Here is a 27,031-nt window from a genome sequence, read left to right on the forward strand (position 1 = left end):
TCTATGGACAAGGACAGTGCTCACACACTGTAGGACTCCCCCAAACCCTCAAATTTCTTGATCACACTTTACCTTTGCTAACTTTAAATCCCTGAATTTCAGTGATAATTTACATCAACACAATGAGCCATAAAGAAACACAAAAGTTGTGACCTGGTATGCGAGCCATCTGTGTTACCTGGTTCAATTGCTCAATGCACACAAAGTTGGTTAAACACACGTATCATGGAGCTTTCCCCATGGAGGACAGCAGGATTCTGCCCTACAGACTGTGTTGTATGTCTGGATTTTCCTCTTTCTTTCTATATATTATATATTAGAAGTGCTGCATATCATGAAGAAATACACAATCTGGGATTTTTATTCACGAACTTTTATTAAACTGAAATGCAAACACCACTGCAAAGAGATTTTACAATGACAAAAGAGCGAAAAATTCATCAGAAAGCTACAGGCTTCATAACAATATTGATCTTACAAGTGAAAACACTAATATTTTAGTAAAGCCAGCATTTTCAATATTAAGAACTTAAAAAATGTATTTGAAAGCACTTTCCTTTAGATATACTTAGAAACAATGAAGAATTCCTGAGCAACTACTTTTATACCAGTATTCTCCAAACAATGTACATACTACATATGAAATCTAATTCTTAAAATTTCTTGTATTTTAGAAATTTACAAAAAAATTTGGATCTGGTTCATAGAATAATTGTGCTTAAAGTCATTCTGTTGCTACAGTAATGACACTGCGATAATTCTCATATTCCACATTGCATACAAATTCTGAAATTGTAGCAGAAAAAATGCCTAGCTAGTATTGCAAATCTACCAATGGAATGGTTTATGCAAATGGAAATAAGTTTGCTCTAAATATTTGGTCATCTCTTTCTCTGCGGAAAATACACTGTCTATTCTGGAAATTATTCAGAAGATGCAATTTTTGTTTCTTTGAGAGACTGCTGACACAATTAAAGGCAAGGGAGTTCCAGAGACTTCTACCCTCGCTTAACAGCACATCAAAATTTTGAACAAATACAATTAGTTAATGGCTGCTAACATGTTTTTTTCTGGACCGTACTTTTTCATAACAGCGCCTTCTGTATTGCTATATCTTACACAATGACTAAAACATACACAAAGCACAACAAAAAGTTTTCAGAAGTTGAGATAGTGCTGAGTATCTCTGAGCAACAGAACGCATATATAAGACCGATGGTTGTATTATATCAGGTGATGAACCATTTTTGTAGTCAGAATAAAAAAATTACTTTCCAAAATGAAAAATAAACAACAATAAAGCAGCCCAGGAGGTCTTTCTGAGTTTAGCTGAGCAGCAGTTTCCTCTCCCTTTTGGAATGAAAGGCAAAGGGATGAGAATTAAGAGTAGTCTACAGCATTATGAATATTAAAAAATATGATATGACATCACTATAGTTCTGCCTGTATAAAAATCTGCCTTTTTCTAAGCATGTATAGTTTTCCATCCTACTGAAGGGATATTTTCTACAAGTGACTTGTACAATGATTTCCAGCATCCTCTAAAAATTTACTCAGTGCTATAAGTCTCTAAAACTAACCATTGCAGGAACTGAAATGAAATCTTTCAGTTTTTATTGACGCCAAAATGAGGTGAAGGTACTCAGCAGCTCACAAAAATAGATCCAAAAGCAGCATTGTTAAAAAAAATAGTTAAATAATGTCAAGATCTGAGACAAGCAGCATCACCGAGTAGAAAAGGACAATAAATCTTCCAAAAAGAGGAATATATAAAAAAAGACTTTTTTATATCTAACTGCTCTATGCACCAACATCTTGAGTATAACATCAGCTTTCAGCACTGTAAGAGACCACACAACTAATTCAGGTATTTTTCTTAACTACTTCCAACAGATACAATAGTGCCTCTTAAAAATGTAACATATTGAAGAGATGCATTTTAAGCCTAACTTGGTAATTTTCAGCATTTATCACCAAGATAGGGACTCTCTGACTAAGGAAAATATTAACAGATACATTGTCAATGGTACAAATTGAAACAATGCCCAGAAATACCAAGAGACTGTTTAGTAATATCCCCAAAGTGTTTTTTCTCTTGGAGCTTCTAGGTCAATGCATTACATATACTAAATAAAAACAGAACAATGCTTAAGAATGGTAGGCATATGTGTGGGACAATGTAAATGGATAAATAAACCTCACCTGTATACCTGTCTGAAAAATGGAAGGTTGTTCATAAAGAGAGTGTGGTACACTTTATTTCTCCCTTTTTCCCTTAGGAATGTAGGAAATGCAACTGCAGGTCAGATGCTGAGCCTGACTCTTCAAGTTTTGTGTTTGCCTGGGACCAATGTCAGATATGGGGAAGAAAAGTCCCATAACTGGTAGAAAATGAATGACCACTTCTCATGTATAGGACTTTTTCTGCTCATATGTAACAGCTGATCCAGAGTAGCTGATTTCACCATTTTGCCAACTCTTTAGCATTCTGTAAGGCTTTACTGCTTTTGTGGACTCTATCAGGTAGCTATGCATATTCTCACTTTTGATATAAAAGTATTTTCTTCTCTTCCTTTTTTTTCCCCCTCACTAACTCATTTATCACTCGTCTCTGTTCTAGTTCTCATTTTTTACTATCTATTCTTACATTTGATTCTTTTGCTGTAATGTTCTGTTCTTCTCCTCCTTCTCAGCTGTAGTCAAAATGCACTTGTTCTCTCATCATCTGCTGTGTACCATCCCATAGTGACTGTGCTCCTTTTCTGTTCTGCCACATGCAGCAACCTTGTCCCTCGTCCTGTCACTTAGTGGTGGACCTGGCTGGACTTTGGACTCTGTGACCTTACAGGTCTTTTCCAACCTGAACAATTCTATGCTTCTATGATACTTAAGCTCTTTATATCCCCATTTTTATGTGTTTAGGCATCTATTTATCCTTATTTTCCTGCTTGACATACACCAGAAAAATGAAGAAAATCCCTGATTTGTTTCAAAATAGTTTTCAAGGCGGGCCCACAAGGTTGTTCAAATTAGTGTCATTCAGTCCATCGTTCCACACCCACAGGAACTGGAGCCTGATTTTAGCGTGAGGGTTTGAGATAATTGAGACCAGGGCTTTCCATTTTTGCCCATTTAGAGACAGAATTGAAAGGTTTGCTTCCTAGGAACTCAGTCGAAAACAGGTAATTTGAAAGAGCAAGTATCGATAAATATTAAGTTCCACAGCTGTGATCCAGAATGAGAGCATCTCTGGAAAATTGGCTCATTCAATCCTTGTGATCTGGGAATGTAAGTAGTAGCAAAAAACTTTTCAGGTCAGGAATGGGACTGATGCTTGACTGCCAATCTGGGCACGGAGGACTTTCTTACAAAATGGAATTTGCTTTAGGCTTTTTTTTCCCCATATTAAAAACATCTAATTTTGCTACACATCTTAAATATCCCATCCTCATCCTACCACTGAATCACAAGTGATGATTCTATGACAAGCAGTTTGTTAAGGAAAATAATTTGAATTTACAAATAAGATTTTAAAATTCTTGATAGAACGAGGTACAAATTTACACATAAAGCAAAATGCTTTTGCCTGCCTTTTAAAGGGAGAAAAAAAAATCTGAGGTAGCAATTATTTGAGAATGTGATGCCTGATCTTGTGACACTTTTTTTACTTTATTTGTCCTTATGGCTTTGTAGAGGATGTCTGATGTCTATCAATTGGCCTACATGACTTCAATTTCCTTGTGCAACACCTTCAGATCATTTACAGTTACCATGAAATCATGAAATACACTTACAGGCTTCATGATGTAAACCCCACATATACAATGCTTCAGAGAGCACAAAAAAAATCTGCTTATTCATTTTGGGTACCTGCTGCCACTACACTTTGAATACTTGAATGACATTTAAAGCAGCTGTCTATTTTTCAGCCATTTAAACATAGACACACAGACAGATAGACTACAGAGTTCACTGGTTTGACATAAATCATCATTACATATTTGTTTTACAGATTATTCCATAAACACATATATCCTCTTACTAATATCATATGAGGTTAATTCACTGAATATTTACTAAATTATCTTTATAGTTACATAGTATCATCAAGACCAAATTTTAAGTCCTCATCATATGTGATATTGAGCTTTGTGAGCACGTGTGACTGTTCATTAGCTTGTATTTCTTCTAAAGTCTGAAATATTACAGAGAAATACCAAAATTGTACATCAAATACATCTCTACTAAAAAAATCTAATAAAAAAATTATGATAATGAATCATATTTGCCAATGCTGAAGAAAAAATGTTAATAAAATTAGTCTGAGTTGGAAGGAAAGGTAATTAAATAAAGTATATATGTTCAATTTTAGGAATTTCATAAAATTAATTATGTAGAAGAGTCTTTATGCTACCTTTTAGGACTTCTATGCTTTTACAAAGTAGTTCACACTATAAATGACACATGGATAACTTTGACATTGAAAACATCATTCACATTCTTGAAATAATTATTCCAAGTGAGAAATTCGACTAATGGTGAAAGAGCTAGAGGGCTGATCCCTGTATCTGGGGTAAATTCTGTTATATACTTCATCCCTCTGGATATCAAAGGAGGTGTCAAGAGCCTGTTTTTCCCCACAGTGTGTCATAATTTTGCACAGATTGACTGTGTAGAACTGCTGCAAAAACTCATGTACTTCCTAATGAAAAGCTTAAAGACCTGCAAGCAAAAATACTATTGCAAACAGAAAGAATTAAGTATTTGAACATTCAAAGGACCAAACACTTAGCTGAAGATTATTTTGATTTTACAGAAACCTGACTTTTTACTTTTTTAGTGTACTTTCAGATGTTTAAGGTCGCTTTCTGAAGCTCTGGCACTGGGAGTAACAAGGTGTTTTGGAGAATATAAGCAAATCTCAGGGGAAATTAATGTATCGGCATATTTGTCCAGCTTCAAGAATTAAATATATTTATGGCAATATTTTCAAATTACATTTAGCTATCAAATCCCCCAAAACTTCAAAGCAGCCAGCAAACGCCCCTTTTCCACTGTGGCTGACTTTTCACAGAGAGCCATGATGATTTGGCATATTGAGACATTCATCAGCAAAGGTGGGAGATGCTCAACACCACACAATGTAATTTAGGCTACAACTGTTTTGCAGTTTCAGTACTCATTTATGACAAAGCAGAGAAACCCTTGACTCTGTTTCTCTGTGGATTATTGGAGGCACACATGCCTACAGTTAGGCAGGATGAATCATACACTTAAAATCTGCTAAATGTTGTCTCTGCTTGCTTCAGGTAAAAAGTAACCTCAGGTAAAAAGATAGGACAGGAACAGCCTGTTGCTGTGGTACATCTGGCTAGTCACCTGTGTTCTAACCTAAAAAATCTACTCTGTAAGGAGCATCTTTAGGCTGAAGGCTTGATAAGATACTACAACTTCTGTGCACCACGAGATACATCCCAGAAGGCCTGTAGCAGCATATCCTCGTGCATATAATGAGATGTAGGAAACAACACAGCTAGAGCTATCTGTGTAAAGAAAGAGAATGTGTCTGATCATATTAGCTCTGTCATATTCTGTCAGAAAACTGAAGGGTAAATAAAAACACTGTCAGACACAGTATGTTATCAGCTCACACACTTCCACACACACATGTTTCCTGATACCACAATAGTTTCTTTTCAGTACTTCTAGCATCTCTAGAAATTTGTAAGCTAGACTACAAACAGTGTCTATATGGTAAAATTGTTCTGTTAAATATAACTTAACAGAGTTTTATGTTCAGCTGATATCTGGGGTAGCCCCTTCATGTCATCATGTGTTGAATAAGTGGCTGAATTAAGAAACTGAGATACCTTCCCACACCTTCAGAGAAGACTGCTCTGATCAGCCTCTGAAGGTGGGCAGTTGCCTGTACGGAGGACATGGGCTCTAAACCTGATGCCACCCTAATGTTACAGTCTACACTACTGTGTATATTTATAGACACACAGATAGTTAGTTAAATTCTAGAGTCCTGCCTGTGGAAAGGCTAGGCAGCTCTACTAATCTGTGCTTGAGCAGTTCCATGGCTTTGAAGGTAAAGGGTGAGAATCTGATTTGCCAAATGTGGCCTTCCAGGACCTTCAAAATCTGAAATTCTCTTCTGTCTGGCTCTGCAGCAGATACCTGATACCACAGGAAGGCTGGCTCAGTGCATAAAATCATAAAAATATGGAGAAAAGTAAAGCTGTTCAGGAAGGAGACTAACAAAAACAAGCCCATCTATCAAATACACTTTCCTTCACAGGTACAGGACCATTCCCTCACCTTAAGTTTCCAGTTTCCCCTGAAGCTAGTGATGCTGGCTAAATACTGGGCCCACTCTTAATCAGTCATCACATAATCACACTTTTCTGGAGTAAATTAAACTTTTGTTTCAAGAAGGAAGGACCACGGTAACTTTGCAGCCACTACAGTATCATTTTGATTCTGTCTTCAGTTACGTGGGATGTAATGGATCCTTACTGTTCCCACTGCTCTTCCGGGGACACACGGCCAGCCCAAGTACATGGACTCGTCTCCTCATTCCCACTGCTTTTTCAGTGGGGCTCTGAATCAGACCTTGGAGGCTGGGTTCCAAAACTGATGTTCATAAATTTGTTATGAAAAATCTGACTTCAAACTCTCCTTCCAGGCTCAGAGAAAAGTGCAGGATACAGGAGAACCCCATTTCATTTGCAATTGGCATCAGAGTATAAATTCAAAGGGAAAGATGCTCGGCTCTCAAAACCTAAATTCTATTTTAATTATATAATTACAGGTAATAAAAAACCTGTGAAACAAATAATTTACAATTCAAATAGTAATATATCTATAATATATTCGAAATATAGTTTTAAAATATCTTCATATTCTTAATTAATATAAAGTTTAATTTTATGCTTTGTATAGAAATTATAGCTTTACTTGTCACTGTCTCAGCAGAAGGAAAGAGAAAAGTTCCTAGACAGCTAAATAGCATTGGGAAATTAAAAAATATTTTATTTTGCTCCTTTATTTGGTAATAGAAAAATAGCCTTTAAAAATAGATTGTTAAATATATGGGCTTATATTAAAGTAGAATTGTATATTATATACAGTAAGGCAGTATATCAAATATCATCCTGCTTTTTTTTCATTTTGGTTTGTCTGGACTAGGATATGAATGGGATGCATTCTTCTGTCACATTGAAACAAAGCAAAAATATATTTTGAAGAATTTGTTATTTTACTGTAACAAACTTTACTTTTTTTGTAGAATATATTCTCTTTTATACATGATTTGTCATATACAAGAGCTCCTTTTTTCTCAAGGATTGAGAAAAAAGATAAAGGAAACTTAATTGGGTGTCAGAATGCATTCAGAAGAAAATGCATTGTAGGTAAGAATACTGTTGTGCAGTGATTTATCTAATGTAGGAACTGCTCAAATCACTATGGTTTGCTGACTGACCCATAACAATTTTCATTTTTGTTGAATCTGCAGTATTTCCTCAGGCTTAATCAACCAACAGAAGTTTTGCAGAGCTGAATAATTATTTTACAATGTATTTTTCATGATGGACAAGATCCATTTCCTCATTTCACTGTGTCACAAATGTGTGCTAATGATCCAGGGCTTACTCCCATGACTATTCCCTCATCCCACAGATTATTTTATTACCTGTACAATGCACATAGGAGGCTAGGTTTTTGGAGACCAGGCTTTTTTAAAGAACTGTCTGTTATGTGATTTTGTTTTACTGTGTGTAACTACTAAGTATGTGCCGCACTAAAATGTTATTTAAAGGAGGGCATAAAGGAAGATGGGTCCATGTAGTCTGATCCACTGGTGTCTCTTCTGGAGTCACTTGGAGTTGTCGTGCTGTAGCTTGTATTTTTCTCAGCTTGACTTTGCTGAGGGTTCTGAGATGTTTCTGCTACAGGTTCTTGAGATACAGGTGTGTTCTGGGTGCGCTGATCTGGCAATAATACCAAAATGTGATGGTCCACAACAGTTGAGACCTTGGTATATTCTTTGTTGGTTCCTGGAACAGTGCATTTTTTGGTCTTTCCACTATTTTCTTTATGTTTCAGTAATAGTGTTGGTTCCTTATCTTTTCTGACTTTATGAACTTCTACATAGTCCATTAGTTTAGGATTCAGGAAAGGTGACTTGTCATTATGTTGGTTTTGTCTGACCTGCACTGTGGTTTGGTCAGTTTTGGAATTCTCCATCTCGCTTATCTTTTCCACATCATCATAGACAGTTTCAGCAATTGGATATAGTGACTGATGATTTTCTTCATTTTCCACCAAAATAGGTGCAGTGTTCACATTTGTGGTATTCAGTGTTATCTTGAATGCCTCCACAGTGCTGTGGTAGGCAAAAATAGCAGGCTGATTACTGGGTAACTGAGCTGCCAGCCACGTGCATGACTTTGTACTCTCACTGTTACAAGGGAGTGTTTCCTGTTCTGCGGCCGTAGACTGAGCTTCCCAGCTCCCCTTTCCTCCTTTCCTTTGTTTGGCTCTTACAACCTGTGTTTGAAGAGTAGATGGAAGGCCGCGGGATTCCCTGCACTTCACAGGGAGGAGAGAAGGGCTATCGCAGCTCCCTCGGCCTGAGTCACTGTCTGTTTCCTTGAGTATAATTTTTGTATTTTTACCGGGAGTGTCATGATTTGGCATGAGTTGCTGATCCTCACTGTCCTCTACCTCCAGATATTCTATCAGCAGTTCCTCGCAGTCTGATGTTGGAGGGAAACCATGGCAACCAAGAGCACTCAGCAATTCTTCAGATTTTCCTGTCTGAAGGTATAATGAAGAGGATATGATTTTTCACTGACAACCTTAAGGTTTATCTGATTAGAACAATTGTGAACAATCTTTATATTTTATATAAAAACACTTCGATAGTTATACTGCTATATCCAAATCTGATTTCTACTGCTGCAGAAAATATTGAAAGAAGGGAAGAGAAATTCCTGAGTTTCGTCAGAGGGGAGACACAACCCCAAAATTCATGTTTCTAATGTGGGAGGAGCAGGGAGCTCTTTGCAGGTATGGGTCTCCTGAGTTTAACAAGAAGGAAATGGGGGAGAACGACAGTGCAGACGTGCCCTGCCTCTTCAGCATGGCAAGAGACTGTGGAGAGCATCCTTCATAAGAGCTACGAGGAAGTTCACAGAGGCATTTCCTTGTGTCCCAGGAAACAGGGCAGTCATAAACTGTGTTCTTAAACACCCTCTTGCTACAAGTTCCAGGAAAAACTCTTACTCACACATACCCTCCACATGTTTACCTGAAAGTGTTGCTTATTTTCAATGTTGATTAATTGAAGCAGTTTTACACTTTAGCATGGTAATTGTGTTTGCTCGTACATAAGCTGGAAAAGCTGGAAAAGTGTTGTTAGCTGTGGTACTCACCTCCAGCAGATGTGTGTCTATGCCTTTTATCTTTGGTCCTGGTACTGGTGGCAGGATAAAGGCCATCATTCTAAAGAAAAAAACCCAGAACAAACACACCAGGTGTAAATACAGACCATATCCTCACTATCTCTTCTCCCATTTCTTCAGAACGTGACCGAGATTTTAAACATTTCTCCCATATCTTATGCATCCCAGTTGGACATCTGTCACCTGTCTGCCTCTCAAGCTGTGTAATTCACAAATCCAGTTACAGCTCATAAGGTCCCCTCAGATCTACTTATAAAAAACACTAGCAGTATAAAAGTTATTCAACTGGAAAAGTAAAATTACTAATGTCCTTTTAATTGTCATTTGTTCCTTAACCTCCAGTTCTCTAATACCACTGTAAATTCATCACTGGCCAAGAAATAGTGAAGTGGGGCACAGTTCAGGAGGGTTAGTGGGTCTGCCTGTGCACCCTTGAATGTCAGCTGACTACTGGTAAACAGGACTCATGGTGAAGGACGTGGCTTTTCCAACCACAGTTTCTATCTCTTTCTCCTAATCAGCCAGTATCTTTTGCAAGACTTCTACAAAAGCAATAATCTTTGCAACACTTCTCTCTTTCACATCTGATTGAAAGTAGTCAGCATTGTAAGAAGTCATCTGGGAAATTAACAGAGAGGTTGGCAGAAAGACAATCTCAGAATATAACCTTGTTTACTTTAGGAAATTATGATAAAACCCAAAGACATGTCTTCTACAGGAACAGGGATACTCCAAGTAATGTTTGCTGAATATTACATGACTAACCAAGATTAGTCATATCTAATAAACACTAAATTGAGAATTTAGCCTGGTTTCCCTAAGGAGCAGAAATACTGTTTTATCAGTTGCAAATTAAGTCAAAAACCTATAACTAAAAGTCCATAAGATAAGACAAATGGTGTAGGAAATTGAATCAAATATTAGAAGTCTATTTTTGAAAAGTTTTCTGTGATTTTGGATGTCATGTAATTGTGAAATGGTGACTTACCTGTACCCTTTCAAAATCATTATCCAGCTCATGATTAAACATATAAGAGATGACAGGACACCAACGATGATCCACACAACCATATCTTTTACTCTAAAATCTAAGAAACAAACAGAATTATTTAAGGATATGCATCTAGAATATGCATAGTCAGCATGCAAAAAAGAGTTGCAAATTACTTCTATTTTTAAAATTGGCCTAAATTGCCAAATTTGGTATTGAACCTAGAGACCTTCCCCAGCACAGATGGATCTCAACAATCCCTGTAATATCGAATAATGAATATAATTTTTACTAATGGTACTGCACAGGAAATAAACTGTCTTGGAAAAATCATACAAAAATGCATGAAGAGGAAAATTTTGTTGCAGCCAATTATACAGATTGGGTTCAAATCCAGTTGTACCAAAACTGTAGCCATTTCATTATTAAATACATACCATACAATTAATTAAATGCTGGGTAAAGTGATCTAGGCTTAGATATTTTTAAGGATTTTTATTGTAATGTAACACTTTTTATACTGAAGTGCTTATTTCATATTAATTCCAGATAAAGCGTAATGAAGAGCTGTTATTGTCTGAAGGCAGTCACACTTTGTTGTCTGTGTCACAGTTTTAATGCAGCTGCCAGGGTTCTTTTAATTGAAAACTACTGTAAAGAGAACAAATGAGGCAATAGACAGAAAGAACACGCTTTAAATAAGCAAAGTAGTTATTCACCTTCTTAGCTCTTATCGAAAAGTAGTGAAGGGGGAAGTTAACTGAGTATGGTGTGGGGATGATAAGGATTTGGTTGCCTTGGCAATGATGTTCTTGTCTGTCCTAGGGAAACTAAGGGATCTGCATGGGTGCCACAAACAGCTAACAAACGAAAATATAGCATGAATTTGCAGGTAATAACAATTACTGAAGGGATGCCTGGCCACTCACCAGTAGGGATCTCAATATACATTTCTGGGCTCCACTCACTCCACAATCCATGGTGGTCTGGTTTGCAGTGAATCTGTACAATGTACCTCTTTCCAGGATTTAAACTAAACATTTTACATTGTGTTTGCTGTCCAACAAAAATAGTCTGGAAATTAAATAAAAGTCACATCTAAGGTTTTGGTAATCAAGATGGGAATATAGAATGAGTCTGGATAGCTTTTCCTAATAATTGTTAAGCAGGCATGGAATAATAGTAATTTATTTTATTTTTATAGTTTTCTAGCAGGTGGGAATGAGATCTGGCTCTGGTTTATAGTGCAAATTAAACTGCTGTAAAACACATAATGAGCATATGGCAAATAGGGGACGAGCTGTGGTGATGGTGGGAACTGCAATGGTTCAGGAAGAGGAAGAGGCAAGAAACAGAGATGGAGAAAGAAAACACGGGTAGAAGGAGGGAATGTGGAGTGGTGGAAATGCACAGGGTAATAAAAAGTAGATCTTGCAATAGTCAGAGGGCTGTGAAGTGCCATGGGAGGAGGAAGGAAGGAGGAAACACAAGGCTGGTTTGGAAGTATTGCAGACAAGAAGGGGATGGAGTCAAATACCAATAGCTGGAGTCTTTAATTTGCCTCTCAGTTGTTTGAGTTGTAGATCCTGGCTATAGAAAATTATTACTGTTGTGTGACCACTACAATTACCACCTAATGGTTATTTATATAAATTTAAATTATTTTATGTAATGTCACTGAGCTATCGGTTATCCAAGAAGTGCTTGGGGTTAAGAACAAATTATCACAAAATAAACCTAAGTGAGAATGAACAACTTAAACTACAATGCCAATATGATTAATAAATAATGACCATAATTAAAAACAAGTACTTTATCACCTGCTATTGTACAACAGTATCTGAGATACCAGTGTTCTCAGCAGGAAATCATAGGTCACACAAGCACTTTTGAAAAATGATGAACTATTTAGTGTGTCTGCTTCATTACATTCAGGCATGGGACTTGGCTGGCCAAATCTAGCTGGTCAGAAAATTCTATCTAGCAAAACTTGCAACATCCTTACCTCCCATTCCTCTCCTTCTTCAGGCTTCAGTCGCAATTCATATTCAAGGGTAAGCCACCCAGACCTGACATCAGCTAGCGGGGGTGGAGACCATGTCAGGACCAGATACGGTTTTCTCTTTATTGACTTTTTTAATTCCAGGGTTATATTCACAGGAGGATCTGGCTGTACTGTTGAAATAAAGGAACTGTCAATAAGAATCTAAGTGATTTTTTCCTTGCATCTTAGGAAGAAATATAAAATTATGTGAGGGAAGGGTTGCCATCTCCATTGTGTCTCATAATTTAGAACTGATGCAGGAATATAGAAACCAGAGTTTTCAGATAAAATAAGTATGGATTTATGAATTTTTTAAAAACCCTGAATAGTAGTAAATATATTGAACTCATGTTGAGATTTGCCTTAATCATTTATAATCAAAAATATTTTTTCTTACATTACCATTTATTGTTACTTTTCCCCACAACTATATTTCAAAGTTAACATCTTTAATATTGTGTTTTGAAAGTTGTGTTCTACTATAATCTTATCAAAGCTTGGCATAAATACTTAGGAACATTGAAGAACACTGAAAACATAGATGTAGCTAATGAAAACTGCTCCCTCCATCTTTCATATTCAGAAAACACAACAGCATGATCCTTACACTCATATGTAAGGATATTTAAAAGTAAACCAAAACAGCAATAATTAAGCTCTGTCTATATATCAAAAAGAAACCAAAATGGAACACAGGTTTCTGCTACAGTCAGGCTTGCATCTTCCTCAGTTCAAAGATAGAGCTTCTGCATATTGTGCATGCATTTTACCACTGTCTGATCAAAGATTCATCAGGTCATGGCATGGATGTATAATATAAAGCCATTTCTTCAGCAGCCCTTTTCCAGTTGCCAGACTCCTGGCAGTCAGATCCTTGACAACAAAATTGTTATCACAGATAATGTTCCGTTCCCTTAGATAAAACCCTAATTACTTGTCCACAGTCACTCTGTAGAAAAGGTCTGATAAAGAGATTATCAGTACACTGCTATAAAAAGCACTAATGCAGCTTCTCTTTGGTCTGGAAACTACTTTTAGGTAATCATATTTAAGTATTATTAATTAAAAGATCAAATTGATTTCAGTTGCTTGTACAGTGGAAAAAAGATTTTAGCTGGATGATGTTTCTCAGGGTTTGACTATAAGAAATATGGAAAACCAATAAATGGTTATCTTGAACATGATTTTAAAGCTTTTAGCATTTTTGGCTTCTTCTGAAAAGAAGATGGTAAAGGGTTGAATATTGGTTTAATATTACAAGAAGGAATACCTTATTTGTACAAGTTTTTAACTTGGATATAATACAATATAGGAGGAGAGCTGGAATTAGAATTCTTGTGTTAAAACCTATGACTCTGAAATATTTGGTTCCACAGAAACTACTTTTTAGCTCTTACCTATGTAAGTCACATCCACATAATGAGGATCAGAGACATTACTTCCCATTTCATTAGTTGCCCTCACAGTAATATTGTATATGGTCCAGAAAGAGGTGTGCTTTTTATCGAAGTAGCATGAATTGGGGCCTGCAGTTTTGTAATCTGGACATTCATAAACTTTTTCTTCTCTGAAATGAAAGAATCCCAGTGATTAGGTTACACAGACTGGAACACCTGATTTTGGTTCCTAGTACTTCAGCATTATTTAGGCTGGGATCTGACTTTTCACACCTGGAAATGTGAAGAAAATTAGAAAACTGCTTCCAGACTAAAGAGTCATTGGACACTTCCAGAGACTATACTAAACATTTTCCCCATGAAGTAAACACCATGAAGCCTGAAGAATTTAGGCTGTTGTAGATGCAGCTGTGGGCTAGTAGAGCACAGCCCTTACATCTCTGAAAGCCACTGTGCACTGCATAGCCCAGAGCCCTTACATGTTCCAGAGACTGAGTAGAAGTGATTGCTGAAGCCTTCTAACCCATCTATTAAAAATTATCTATTTCCAGCATCCATACCACACTTACAGGAGCTCTGCATATTACACTAATACGCTTTCACAATGTATTTGATCTCTCACCTCTTGTTCATCAAAGAAACCTCTACTTTGTACCTCTCCTTCACATCCATACTCAAGCTTCCCAAAGGCAGAGGAGGGGTAGGAGAGAAAGCTGAGTATGTAGTATTTGTTTCCATGCTCCTCTTAGATGCACAGTAACAAAAGAGACAGCTGTGGATGCGGACCTCTTACTCTGCCATACCTGGCTGGAGCAGTATCTGTCTTTTTTCCACTAAAAGTGGGCTCTCAGCTGACAGTTACAGAGTTTAGCATCTAGTTAGGTTATTGCAAGATTGAGCAGTACTAGGTGAACCAAAAAGGACCAAAAAAGTTTCACAGGACCTAAAAAAATATATTGACTCCTTCTTTAAAATTAATGTTTAGCACTTGATCTGAGTTCCAAAGAAAGATTACTACAGAAACCAGGAGGCATTCATGGCCTATGAATACTAGTGCAAAATAAACCTTATTGGAAGATAAAAGTTTTAGTATCTGGTCATTTTGGAAAGTTTTATTTCTAAGACTGCAGGGTTGAAGAGTTATAGGACTGTGCATTTGTATTGCTTACTAACGAGCAGCTGCTGAGCAAAGGCAACTTCCAAGACAGAATTCACAATAATTCACCTGACATTATAAAGAGATCAAGATTTGAGGTTTCAATCTTAATATGTTGCTGCTTTATTGTGATGGCAGAATATGCCACTGGACAAAAGCATGGACTACAGAAAATGGTGTCTCCCTAAATAAGAAACCAATGAGGATTGATTTTTCAGGTCCTTCAAACAAAACACTAAATAACTACAAAGAGCTTATTACCCCTCTTTGCTGTAAAGCAAAGTGTGGTTAGTAGAGAGCCCTCCATCTGAAGCAGGTTTCCACCAACAAGTAAATGTTTCTTTTTCAGGAGAACGACACTTTATTATTGTAGGCTTTTCAGGAGGTAACCGTTCTGTAAGAGATAAAGAAATAAACTAATTAGTAAGTTTAATCCATTAGGTCCATCTTGAATTCGTAAAATAATATCAAGCAGAGAACAGGGAAATACGAATAAAGAAGAAGTTTTGCTTCATAATAGCACAGGAAAGGAGGCCCTGTTCGCTGGTTAGGGCAACAACTTGCTACTTCCACCTGGATTCAGAACTCTCTCGCTGCAGCCGCATTGAAGAACTGTTTTAGTTTTCTGCCTGTAGCTTTCTTCAGCCCCAAAATCTCATAAGGAATGTTGAAATACTGTCATGGCAGGCTCTATAAAATGATTTAAAATATGCTCTACTATCCAATCTATTTTCTATGCTGTCCTGGTTTCAGCTGGGATAGGGTTAATTTCTTCCCAGTAGATGGTATAGTGCTGTGGTTTGGATACAGTATGAGAGTAATTTTCATAATACAGGGATATTTTGTCGCTAAGTCATGTTTATCCTAAACTAAGGGCCTTTTTGTGTCTCCTGCGCTGCCAGTGAAGAGGTACAAAACAGAAAAAACAGGCTGAGAATGAATACAGCGAGGACAGCTGACCTGACCAAAGGGATACTCCACACCATAGAACGTCATTTCCAGTATACAAATTTGGGAGTTGCCTGGAACCACCACCCATCAGGATTCAGAAATGGGGTCTGGCACTGATCAGCAGTGGGTGAGCAATTGTATTGTCCATAATTTTTTTTTCTTTTTATTATCATCATCATCATCATCATTATCTACTACTATTATTATTATTATGATCATATTTTACTTAGTTTCAATTATTAAACTGTTCTTATCCCTTGGATCTTACCTTTGATTCTTCCCCTCATTCCACCATGGTCACATATAAGTGAGCAGCTGTGTGATGGTTTGTTGCCATCTGGGCTTAAACCACTACATATACAAACAATTTTTTTTTTCTTCAGAAGGTGTGTTTTGAGATGATTCTGATTGTTTGAAAGGTATGCTGTCATTTGCTTTGCTTTCAGGTACAAAAAATGAAGAATGTAAATGTTTGTCTATTTGTCTGTGTTCTTGCCAGCAATTTTCTTCTGAAGTACTCCAAATGTACAAAGAAGCAGCTCTCATATTTCACTGTAGTGTTATTATGTTCAGTACTCAGGGTACTTGCATGATTGCTCCTGAGAAAGTTTTTATAGTTTCAAGTACAGCTCTTAAGAGTTGGGTGGAGAAAAATGCTTAAATTTTGAATAGGATGATGCTAGTCAAAACTCTGAAGTGATTGAAACTTTAGCAGTTATGTATTTGTGGCAAAAATATATTACATCAATAATATGTATTTTCTACTATGTAGAGCAGAGACATTGATTTTCCAAATTCCTAAGTGCCTAAGGCAGATCTGAAAATGGGACATTTAATTTTTCTTTTCTATTTTTTCAGCACTTCAGCAATCTCCACATCAAATAATGAATAATACAACTAGTAGCAGAAGAAGGAGATTTGAGACAACTTGGCTAAAGTGTCTGGAAACAAGACATGATATCATACATATTTAGTGTGTCTACTCAAGTCCAAGAAAACACAGATAGTGACTTCCATTTGATAGTATCTGTAAGTGCCATGCTCTGTTAGATACATCTGTGCTTTCAGTCCAGGCCCTCATACAAAAAATATTACCTGATATTTATAGCTACAGATAAAATCAACATGATTTTTAAATAAAGGGACAGGGACAATAAATTATTTAGGCATGCCTGTATCAGAAAATCTGATATTCTTAGTAAATCCCACCTTATTTGTTATAGCCAGTTTCAGCAGAGGATCCTGAGCAGATCAACAAGACTAACAAAGCAAGTACACAGAAAGTATGGTAAAAAGCACTGAGCACCACAAAGTATCGGTGTGAGAGGCCAGGTTTTCAGGACTGGCATTTAGGCACCTTCACAGCATTGAACCTGCTACAATTTAAAAGCAGTTTACAGAGCAGCAATCATCCACTAACCTTTGGGGATCTGAATGCTTCTTTCCAAGCTCCATTCACTCCATTCTCCAAGGTCTAACATGCAACGCACCTGAACAACGTACTTTTCCCCAGCCTGCAGGCTGGTCACCTCATAGTGTGTTTGCATTCCTACAGATACTGTCTGGAAAAGAAAATGGACTGGGAAATAATAAAGAATTGGACCATTTTAACAAACAAACCAAAAACAAATAGGCATGAGTTAGTTACTGAATTCTGAAAGTCAGGAATTTAAGTTGGGTATTGATACAATACGGATCACAAAGAAGCAAAAGTAGTGATTTAGCAGAAAAAAATCACTGCTGATTCTGATGCTCAAGAATATCTTGAACTGAAGACTTCCTACTACTCTGTCAGATCCACAATGCAAGGAACATTATAGGTAGTCCAGCCCGCATAAAAACCCCCTGTGAAATTCTTCTCTGTGGCTTTAGGTGCCTTTCTCAGACCTTTCCAATTTCTCCTCAGAACTATTTCAAAATGCATAGCTTTCTTCATCATTAAGGCATCAACAAACTAGGCAGCATTGAGGACACATGACTGTAACTTTAAGAATGATATTTTGTCCTGAAAACAGCTGTCACGGTACTGTAGCCGACTCCTAGAAATATGGCAACAGGTGGGGAATGCCAATGGAAACGGCGTGTGTCAGTAGGACACAACAAAATTTCTGAGGGGCAGGTTGCCTCCAACTGATCATGTTGAAGAAGATGACAATAACTGGGTTTTGTCATATACAATATTAGGATGATTATGTAAATATGTTGAATTTCACAGTCTCTACAGACCACTCCAGTACTTTTCTTTCTTAAATCAGATTTGGTTATGTTAATTTTTCTACTCTTACACAAACTAACATTTTTATAGGACCAATTAAATTGAGATGAAAATTCACTGAATAGAGCATTTATAAAAGAAATATATTTTTCCCTTACCTCCCACTCTTCCTTTTCCTCAGGCTTTAGTCGTAGCTCATAGTGATATTCACGTGAATTAGAGCTGGCATCAGCTAATGGGGGTGGAGACCATTTTGCCCAAAGGTATGACATGTTAGCAGATGTGTTTGTTTCTAGAGAGAGGTTCACAGGAGCATCTGGCTGAACTGTATAAATGAATGAAAAGTATGTTGTTAATGATTTAATTTTCTCCCAGAAAAGACACCTCCTTTGTTGTTTTGTATGTCATCATATCAATTTCAGATAATTCAGCACTTCTGTAAAAGAATAATAAAGAAGTCTTGTATTTTTCCTTTCTCCTTAATGAGTTTAACTAGCTACTGATTTCCAACAGTATCAGCAAATCTTAAACTTTACTCTGAATTTGTCAGGGTAAGAAAATACAAATCATAATTTCATAAGGCCACTCTTGCAAAATTAAAATGTCAGCTATTTCATAGCTAGAACAACTAAGTACATTATAATTAAAATGGGTATATTATGTGTGTGCAGAAAGTAGAATGGAGTCAGGAATATAAAATACTACTAAAATACTAAAAGCCTGTATAATGCTCAGGCAGTTATTTTTACCCTTTCAAGTCTGCAATGCCAGCAGTCAGAATGATTTTTACATTTGAAAAATTATGTAGATTGACCTAATTTGAAAATTTTATAATCTACATTGAGTCTAATTAAAATATTGCAGACTACTAGAAACTGAAGCAAAATTTTCAGCTGTAGTTAAAATTTATACATAATCATACATGAAATTCATACAATCAAGTATGTATTTACTTATAATTAAAATGTAGTTTTCACATACATTTAAGATGCATATTTTAGATCATCTGTAAATAAACACTTCTCAATAGCAAGTTTCACATCATAAGGAAAGAAATCTTTCACCGCTACCTGTTCTGGGATTCAAAACTGCAAATATCTCCAACTAGTTTGTTTTCCATTTCATTCTTTTATTTTTACCTATGGAAGTTACATCCACATGCTGAGGATCTGAGCTGTTACTTCCAATCTCATTTGTTGCCATTACTGTGATAATATATGTTGTCCAGGGATTAGTGTGGTTTTTGTCGAAGTAGCAGGAATTTGGACCTGATGTTAGGTAGTCCGGACATTCATAGATTTTTTCTTCACTGAAAAAAAAATGATTTAAAAGTTAAAAGTTTAGGAAATGAAGCAAAGCAGATAACATTCTAGAAATGGCCTAGGTTCAGGAGAAATCTGAAATGTTTATATATAATCTTAAATTACATATATAAAATACATAATCATATATATACTCTTACATGATACTATCTATAATCCCTTGGAAACATTTTGGTATGTGTCAAATGCTATTACCATAAACACTTCATTGATCTTTTTACAGCAATTGTTTTGATGAATGCTTTCACCTCCTTTTTTTATACATAGGAATAAAGCAACAAAAGATTAGAAACAGAAAGTTCCAGAGACAGAACAAAGAAATTTTAACAATATTTATAAGCAAGTAAAAGGGAAATGAAAACATTTACTTCAATACGTTGCTAAATACCTTCTTTGCATAATAGCCCTGGAAATTAAACTGATGGGCCCTATGGCAGAGAGCTCTTTTATTTTTGAATCATAATTAGTTTGTTCTCAGAAAGATCAGAGAATCATTTAGGTTGCAAAAGACCTCTAAGGTTGTCAAGTCAAGCTTTGACCACCATGCCAGACCATGGCACCAATTGCCACATCCAGGCATTTCTTGAACACCTCCAGGAATGGTGACTCCACCACCTTCCTGGGCAGCCCATTCCAGTGCTTACCCACCCTTTCAGTGAAGAAATTCTTCCTGAGGTCCAACCTGAACCTCCTCTGGTGCAGTTTGAGGCTGTTTCCTCTTGTCCTATCACTATGCCCTGAGAGAAGAGACTGACCCACATATGAGTACAGCCTCCTTTCAGGAAGTTGTGGAGTGACAAGTTGCCCCCCGAGCCTCTTTTTATCCAGGTTAAACACCCCCAGCTCCCTCAGCTGATCCTCACAGAACTTGTGCTCCAGACCCTTCCCCAGTTCCGTTGCTCTTCTTTGGACTCACTCCAGCACCTCAATGCCCTTCTTGTAGTCAGGGACCCAGAACTGAATGCAGAGTTCAAGGTGTGGCCTCACCAGAGCTGAGTACAGGGGGACTATCACTGCTCTGGTCCTGCTGGCCACGCTATTGCTGATACAGGCTGGATGCCATTGGCCTTCTTGGCCACCTGGGTACACACTGGCTCATGTTCACCCCCAGGTCCCTTTCTGCTGAGCCACATTCCAGCCACTCTGCCCCAGGCTGGAGATGCATGAGGTTTTTGTAACCAAGGACAGGACCTGGAACTTGGCCTGGTTGAACCTCACACCATTGGCCTCAGCCCATCAATGCAGCCAGTCCAGATCCCTCTGCAGAGCCTTCCTGCCCTCCAGCAGATGAACACTCCTGCCCAGCTTGGTGCCATCTGCAAACTGACTGAGGGTCCTCTCAATTCTCTCATCCAGATCACCAATAAAGATGTTAAACAGGACTGACCCCAACACTGATCCCTGGAGGACACCACTAGTGACCAGCTGCAGCTGGATGTAACTCCATTCACCACCACTCCCTAGGCCAAGTGTACTAGTTTGAAAACAAACCAGTGGGAGGCACCAAGTCAGAATAACAATTTAATAGGGAAATAAAAAAAAAGGCAGAAAACACTGGTTTAAACTGACAGAGTCAGGATACAACCTGACACCCTGTCAGTCAGGGTTGCAGTAGCAGTCTGATAAGATGGTGGCTGCAGTCCTCCTGAAGTGGTGGATGTGGTTCTGTTGAAGCAGTGATCCTGTAGAAGGGTCTGCTCTTCCTTGGAAGGTCCAGTGGTCTCTGTAGCTCCTGTCCTCTGGGAATCCAGTGGAAAGGGTGTCTGTGGTGTTCAGAATCTCAGATTATATCCAGGATGGAATGCTTGGTTCCGCATGGAGCATCTCACAATGGGGTAATGAGTCATGAGGCCAAGCGTTGATTAGGCTCGGTAACAGAAGATAGTCCGGAGGGAGTTATCTCTGAGTCATGCAGCAGGACAATGATGGGCCATTAACAGAAAGAGAGTCCAGAGGGAAGAGGCAAGGAAACACTGCCCCACCTGATTTCCACAGCTCATGAGGACGGTAAAAGAATACACTGCAACCCAGGATGCCCAGTCATCAGTCAGTTCTTAAAACAGCAAAGAGTGCTCCTGTCCAAGCTGTGGGCTGTCAGCTTTTCCAAGAGAATGCTGTGGGAGACATTATCAAAGGATTTGCTGAAGTTCAGGCAGACTACATCCACAGCCTCTCTTGACTGGGTCACCTGGTCATAAAAGGAGATCAGGCAGCACCTTCCTTTCTGAAACCCATGTAGCTGGGCCTGATCTCTCCTGTATGTGCTGCGTGGTTGCACTCAAGGCAATCTGTTCCATGACCTTCCTGATGTCAATTTATCTGTTTTTTAACATGATCATCATCACAACTATCTCAAAAAAAAAAAAAAATTACTTCACAGTTGATCACTTATTGCCTTTATATGGGTCTCTGGCTTCTTTAGGAGAGGGATTGTTTTGTACTCAAAGCTGGCCTGGGTGATGTACTCACAGCCAACCCCAGGCATGAAGAACTATACAAATCCAAAGCATCAGCTGATGTGCCAGAATGCACTTTAGTCCCACAGTTATGCTCTATGCATCATCAATAATAAGGTTTCTTAGTTTCCAGGCAGTTTTGTCACAGTTGACAAAGAAAAGATGGGAGAAGGGGACTGTACCTAAGAGACAGTGAGCCTAGAAACACAGTCATGGCCCTGGTCTAAAGTGCTTGGCAGAGCCTGGGTTCAGCAGATTTAATGAAATGGATAAGGACTCCCTAAGCAGGACTGCTCTGGGCAGTGACAGGTATGAATTAAAATGTTCATTAAACTTTTTGATAAAGACTGAAACATCTGGGCTTTCATAAAATCAAAGCTCTCAAATCACTGTTGAGTGGGGTAACTTCATTAAAGTCTGCACCTTTTTCTGCTCAGTGATTTGGAATATTTAGTTGCAGCAGGGATGTCTGAGGCTTTACCTTGCCTATTCGGAATCTCGCTGGATTTATTCAAAGAAAATTTAGTGTCTGAGCCTCTCTACTTACTTGTGCCTGTTGAAAGACCTTTTGTTTTTAGGAAGAAAGTTCAGTTATACAAAGATGGACAAGTTAATTAAAGTTGCCAAACATATATGCACTTTAGTCCTGAACAGAATGAGGCAGTCACAGTACACGAAAATATTAACTTTTGAGATGTGATACCCATGTCTGATTTCACTCTGTTTTGGGAACCATTGACCACAAAACCAAAAGGCAGAACAATGACTACAGTCCAGATGGGGATTTTGGTGTGCATGGTAGTGGATGAGCTCCTTGGCATGGCCCCAAGGGCCCCACCAGCTCTCACTGCCCCTGCCCAGCCCCTCCATGCTCTACCTGGCTCCCAAGTCGCCAGTTCAGCTGGTCTCCAGCTCCACAGAGCCCTGCCCTTCCCAGCCCCAGGCTCCTCAAGACACCCCCAACCCATGGGCTGATGTCCCACCCCAGCTTGGCCTCAGCATGTCCCTGTCCCCATCCCCAAGGAGGTGACTGATGCCCAGGGCTGGGCTGTCCCCCTCCTGCCCTGCTCCATGGCTGGGATGGTGGGAGACCTGCTGCCCCATGGTGCCCTCATGCTCCACTGCTCAAAGGAGACCCTGTTCAGCTGAAAGCTGTGTGTTTCCTGAAAAGATGGGCAAATGTGCCTTTTTTCCCAGCACATCTTCAGACAAGTGGGATTTTCAGTAGATGAGTTTCAGGAGGGACAGGCTGAAGATTTGGGGCTGACAGTGATAACATTTTCTTCCAACAAGGGAAGCCATGGATCTTATGCAGCCCTTGTTGTCTATCTGAGGTTAAAATGGATCCATAAAAACAACTTTACAAATTAATGTTGTCATTCTCTCGGTCTGTCATAACCATCACTTGATCACTTACAGAATACATATGCACCAGTTGTTACCTGTCCTTGCTGTAGAACAGGGTGTAATTGTTAGGACGTCCTCCATCTGAGCCAGGCTTCCACCAACAAGAAAAGGTTTCCTTTTCTAGAGAACGACATCTTACTATCTGAGGTTTTCCAGGGTACGTTTGTCCTAGGGAAGTGCAAAAACCCAGCTAGTTAAATTGGTGGTGGTCAATAATTTTGGATGCTATTGTTGAATAGTAAGGAATGCTTTTTCAAAAACAATAAAATTACATGAAACTATGGACTGAATTGGGCAAATAACTCTGCCTGGGAAAAGGATCAATATTCTCTGAAAAGTAAGTACATTTTACCTCAAACTTTTAAAACAGCTAGTAGAATGATTTTGCTTCCCTTTTTAAGAAGAAAATTTAATTTTTACCTAAACTCAAAATTGTATCTTTATCTCCAAATTAAACTACAGAGATGGGAAGTAAATATATGACCTTTAGTCTTCTTCCCCATAAACATGAAATTTTTTCATCTTCAGATCATTTTAAGATTAAATTTCACCTTCAACTTTGCAACAGAACTAAAGTTCCATTCTTTGTGTGTATTTGGGGAAAATTATAGGTCAGACAATTAAAAAAAGAAGGAAGTCAATGGTCTGGATGGAGTTTTTTGGGTACTAGCAACCTGAATATATTAATTAATTATTCAAATATTCCCTGTAAATCCAAATACATTTAAGAATATTTCTTGTTAAGACTACTTGTCATTAACTTATACCAAGAATACAGACCATTTTTAAAATTAAAAGCATGTGACCTTTTAACCTAAGCTTATCTTTATTACATTAAAGTTTCACGTAATTATCTCAGATAGTGTAACTATTTATATGCTAATTCCCAAGAAGGTGACAGGCATAAAGTGAGTATAGGGGTGGAGAAGTGCCTTTCAGTATTGCCACCAAACAACCCTTAAATTAATAGTGTAAGAAGAAAAGAGAACTCCAGGCATTTTCAAAATTGCCATACCAAACTTCAGAGGAAAGTAATTTAAATACGTACATGCTCCTGCGGTGGTCAGGATAGATTGGGTAAAGCCTCAGACTTTTTAAAAGAGAGTGTCTTAAGGAAAAAACAAGTGTTTCAAGAAGTGTTGTACTTACCTGTCAGACCTACTGTAGTCAGAGCAAGCTGCAAAATAATGTGAACTGATGAAATGAATCTATGTTTCATGATGCCCGTCTCTCCTCAGGAGGAAGTATCAGATCAAGGGCTCACTGAAAAACACGCCATCATGCAACAGTCAGTAACAATGCTCAGCATGTAATACGTATCACTTGACTTGATCAAAGTCCTTTTTGAATTGCAGTTAATTGATTCTTGTTCTCGCTCAAAAAGGTGAGGCAACACCAACAGTTCCACTTTGGAAGCTGAAAACCTGAATCGCGGAGAAGCAAGCAGGTCTTCCCAGAGGTCTTTGAATGGTTAGCAGGACTAGGATTACAGTTTCTTAGCATTAACAAGTCTTGCATATTTCTTTGGCACCTTGGGATCCTGGTTCTTATCTTAGAGTTCTAACTTCTAGATTAATTAATTAACCTAAGAAAGAAGCCTTTTAGTAACAAAAATATAGTTTTATCCCTACTGATGCAAAGAGGAGGTCAACATACTTGAACTCTGAAAGTCCTGAAAACAGCAAGCAAATAGAAAATTCCAATACATATTTAGAAGTTTATGATTTTTGATCCAGTCTCAAAACTTCTCAATATTTGGGACGGTCAATGTTGAATTCAGGATTTGAGCTGAAGAATGCTACTCTTTCAGTTCATTCAACTAATTGTTTTTACTGCACTTGATTTCGTAGTAAATTTCAGCTGAAATACAGATGTGCTAGAGGTCACCAGTTGTGAACAAGACCCAGTCCCTGAAGTGGGCTGACACCACTAGATGTCCTCAGAATTCAGGTTACAACTCGGGGTGCTCTGGAGTCCCTGTTGCTGCTAAATCTTGTTTGCTTAGCCTGAAGAAACAACATAATGACTTAAAGCAAACCTCCTGCTTCTCCCACCAGTATGCTCCCTGCTTGGAGATGACAACTGCAGTCTCAGTAGCCAACCTCACTCTTCGAAACTAAAGAAGAACAATTTACTATCTAAATAGGGAGCTCCTTATCTCAGCTTCCCCTTCCTACCCCTAGCACATTTACAGGTACCTGTATGCTTGCAACCCACTCCATGTAGCACAGCATGGGAACAAAATGTGTTCTTGGTAAGGAAAAAGTCCTTTGTGGTTTATCAGATGACTGAATTTTCAGTATGCAAGTAATTTTCTTTATCAAGAAACTATAATCCATCATCATACAAATGTTTTTCAAGCACAAAGCCAAGTGTCAGTTAATGCAGCTAAGTCTAAAACATGTTTACTGTGGACAGTGTGGAAGAGAACAACAGTTGGCTACATTCCCATACACCACTTCTGAATATCCAGGCACGTTTCAGGCCTGTGACTGAGCTACAGGCTGGAAAATTGCATCTGGGTTAGTTTTAAACTCACTCAGAGCATTTTGTGCATATACAGACAGTGAAGAGAGAACCACTTAAATATAAACTCCAGTTTGGTGTAAACACACACAATCTTTATTACTGTAAACAAACAACAGGCACAAACATTAGTGTTCGACTTCAGAAATTAGCCAAAAACTTGGGGTTATATAATGAGAAACACAGATGATTGTGGTCATAAAAAGACACCTTTTTCTCAGGTGAAGCTGAAATAATGAAACTACAAACAGTAACTATTTATTGTACATGTGATAGTATTTACAATATTTTATTACTTGTAAAAATAGCTGGAACATTTGCAAAACATGTTATTTTCAAGCTAAGACTCATACAGATAAGGAACTAATACCATGATTTTTTGTTTTTACTTTTATGTATGTACCTTTCTATGTGAAGAATTGACAGAAAGAGAAACTGATTACAGTGGCTGAAAGAATGAAATTTTTTAATACAACAGATGAGAGGCATCATCAAGAAAGATCTTTATTAGAGCACTCTTCAAGGAAAATGGGATGATTTTGGAAACTGAAGACCTAAAGAACTAAATCAATAGCAAGAGGAAGAAATTAATGAATTTAAACCCAAGTATTTTTCTTCTGGAGCATTTGAAAATGAGATGATTGTGAACCACTTCTGTAATGTGTCTGCGTGAAAAAGGACAAGAGGGACATAGGGAAAGAATATGGACCTATCAGTGCCACAGACTAAGCTCTGTGTACAATTCTGGTAACGTATATGGGAAAAAAGAACCAAACAGATTTTAGAGCACGACTACGAACATGACACACAGGCTGTCTCATGATGGTGATTTCAAGAATTGGCTTTGTATTCCATGCAAGCGTGGTTGCCACCTGTAACCATAGCAGGAGATAAGCACTAAAATAGGGAAAATAAGAATGTGTAAAATGTTTCCATGGTTGCTTGCTATTAGGTATTTGCTACTCAAATAGAACTTAAAAGGCTTCTGGAGAGATGTCGTGTTCTTTTGAAAATACTTGCCTAATAAAAAGGTAATGCCCATTTTGTCATAACTGTATCTAAATGCATCTGCCCTATTAATGACATGAAAATG

General features: G+C 37.9%; 1 protein-coding gene across 2 annotated transcripts in view; it reads right to left on the minus strand.

Moving 5' to 3' along the window:
- Positions 1-6,942: 6,942 nt before the first annotated feature.
- PRLR (prolactin receptor) overlaps positions 6,943-27,031 on the minus strand; it is a 162,170-nt gene continuing 142,081 nt past the window's right edge. The window contains exons 8-19 of one of the 2 annotated variants that reach the window (XM_069002067.1): positions 24,562-24,675; positions 23,448-23,580; positions 19,367-19,536; positions 18,386-18,552; positions 17,433-17,574; positions 15,323-15,455; positions 13,906-14,075; positions 12,470-12,639; positions 11,394-11,538; positions 10,462-10,561; positions 9,444-9,513; positions 6,943-8,826 (exon numbers count right to left, since the gene is read on the minus strand). In XM_069002067.1, the coding sequence (XP_068858168.1) occupies positions 7,816-8,826; positions 9,444-9,513; positions 10,462-10,561; positions 11,394-11,538; positions 12,470-12,639; positions 13,906-14,075; positions 15,323-15,455; positions 17,433-17,574; positions 18,386-18,552; positions 19,367-19,536; positions 23,448-23,580; positions 24,562-24,631 (2,481 nt within the window). In that variant the 5' untranslated portion in view covers positions 24,632-24,675 and the 3' untranslated portion in view covers positions 6,943-7,815. Of the gene's footprint in view, positions 8,827-9,443; positions 9,514-10,461; positions 10,562-11,393; positions 11,539-12,469; positions 12,640-13,905; positions 14,076-15,322; positions 15,456-17,432; positions 17,575-18,385; positions 18,553-19,366; positions 19,537-23,447; positions 23,581-24,561; positions 24,688-27,031 lie in introns of those variants that run through there. The other variant, XM_069002068.1, reaches the window with a different exon arrangement.

This window comes from Aphelocoma coerulescens (genome assembly GCF_041296385.1).
Source record: "Aphelocoma coerulescens isolate FSJ_1873_10779 chromosome Z unlocalized genomic scaffold, UR_Acoe_1.0 ChrZ, whole genome shotgun sequence".
Classification (NCBI taxonomy): Eukaryota; Metazoa; Chordata; class Aves; order Passeriformes; family Corvidae; genus Aphelocoma; species Aphelocoma coerulescens.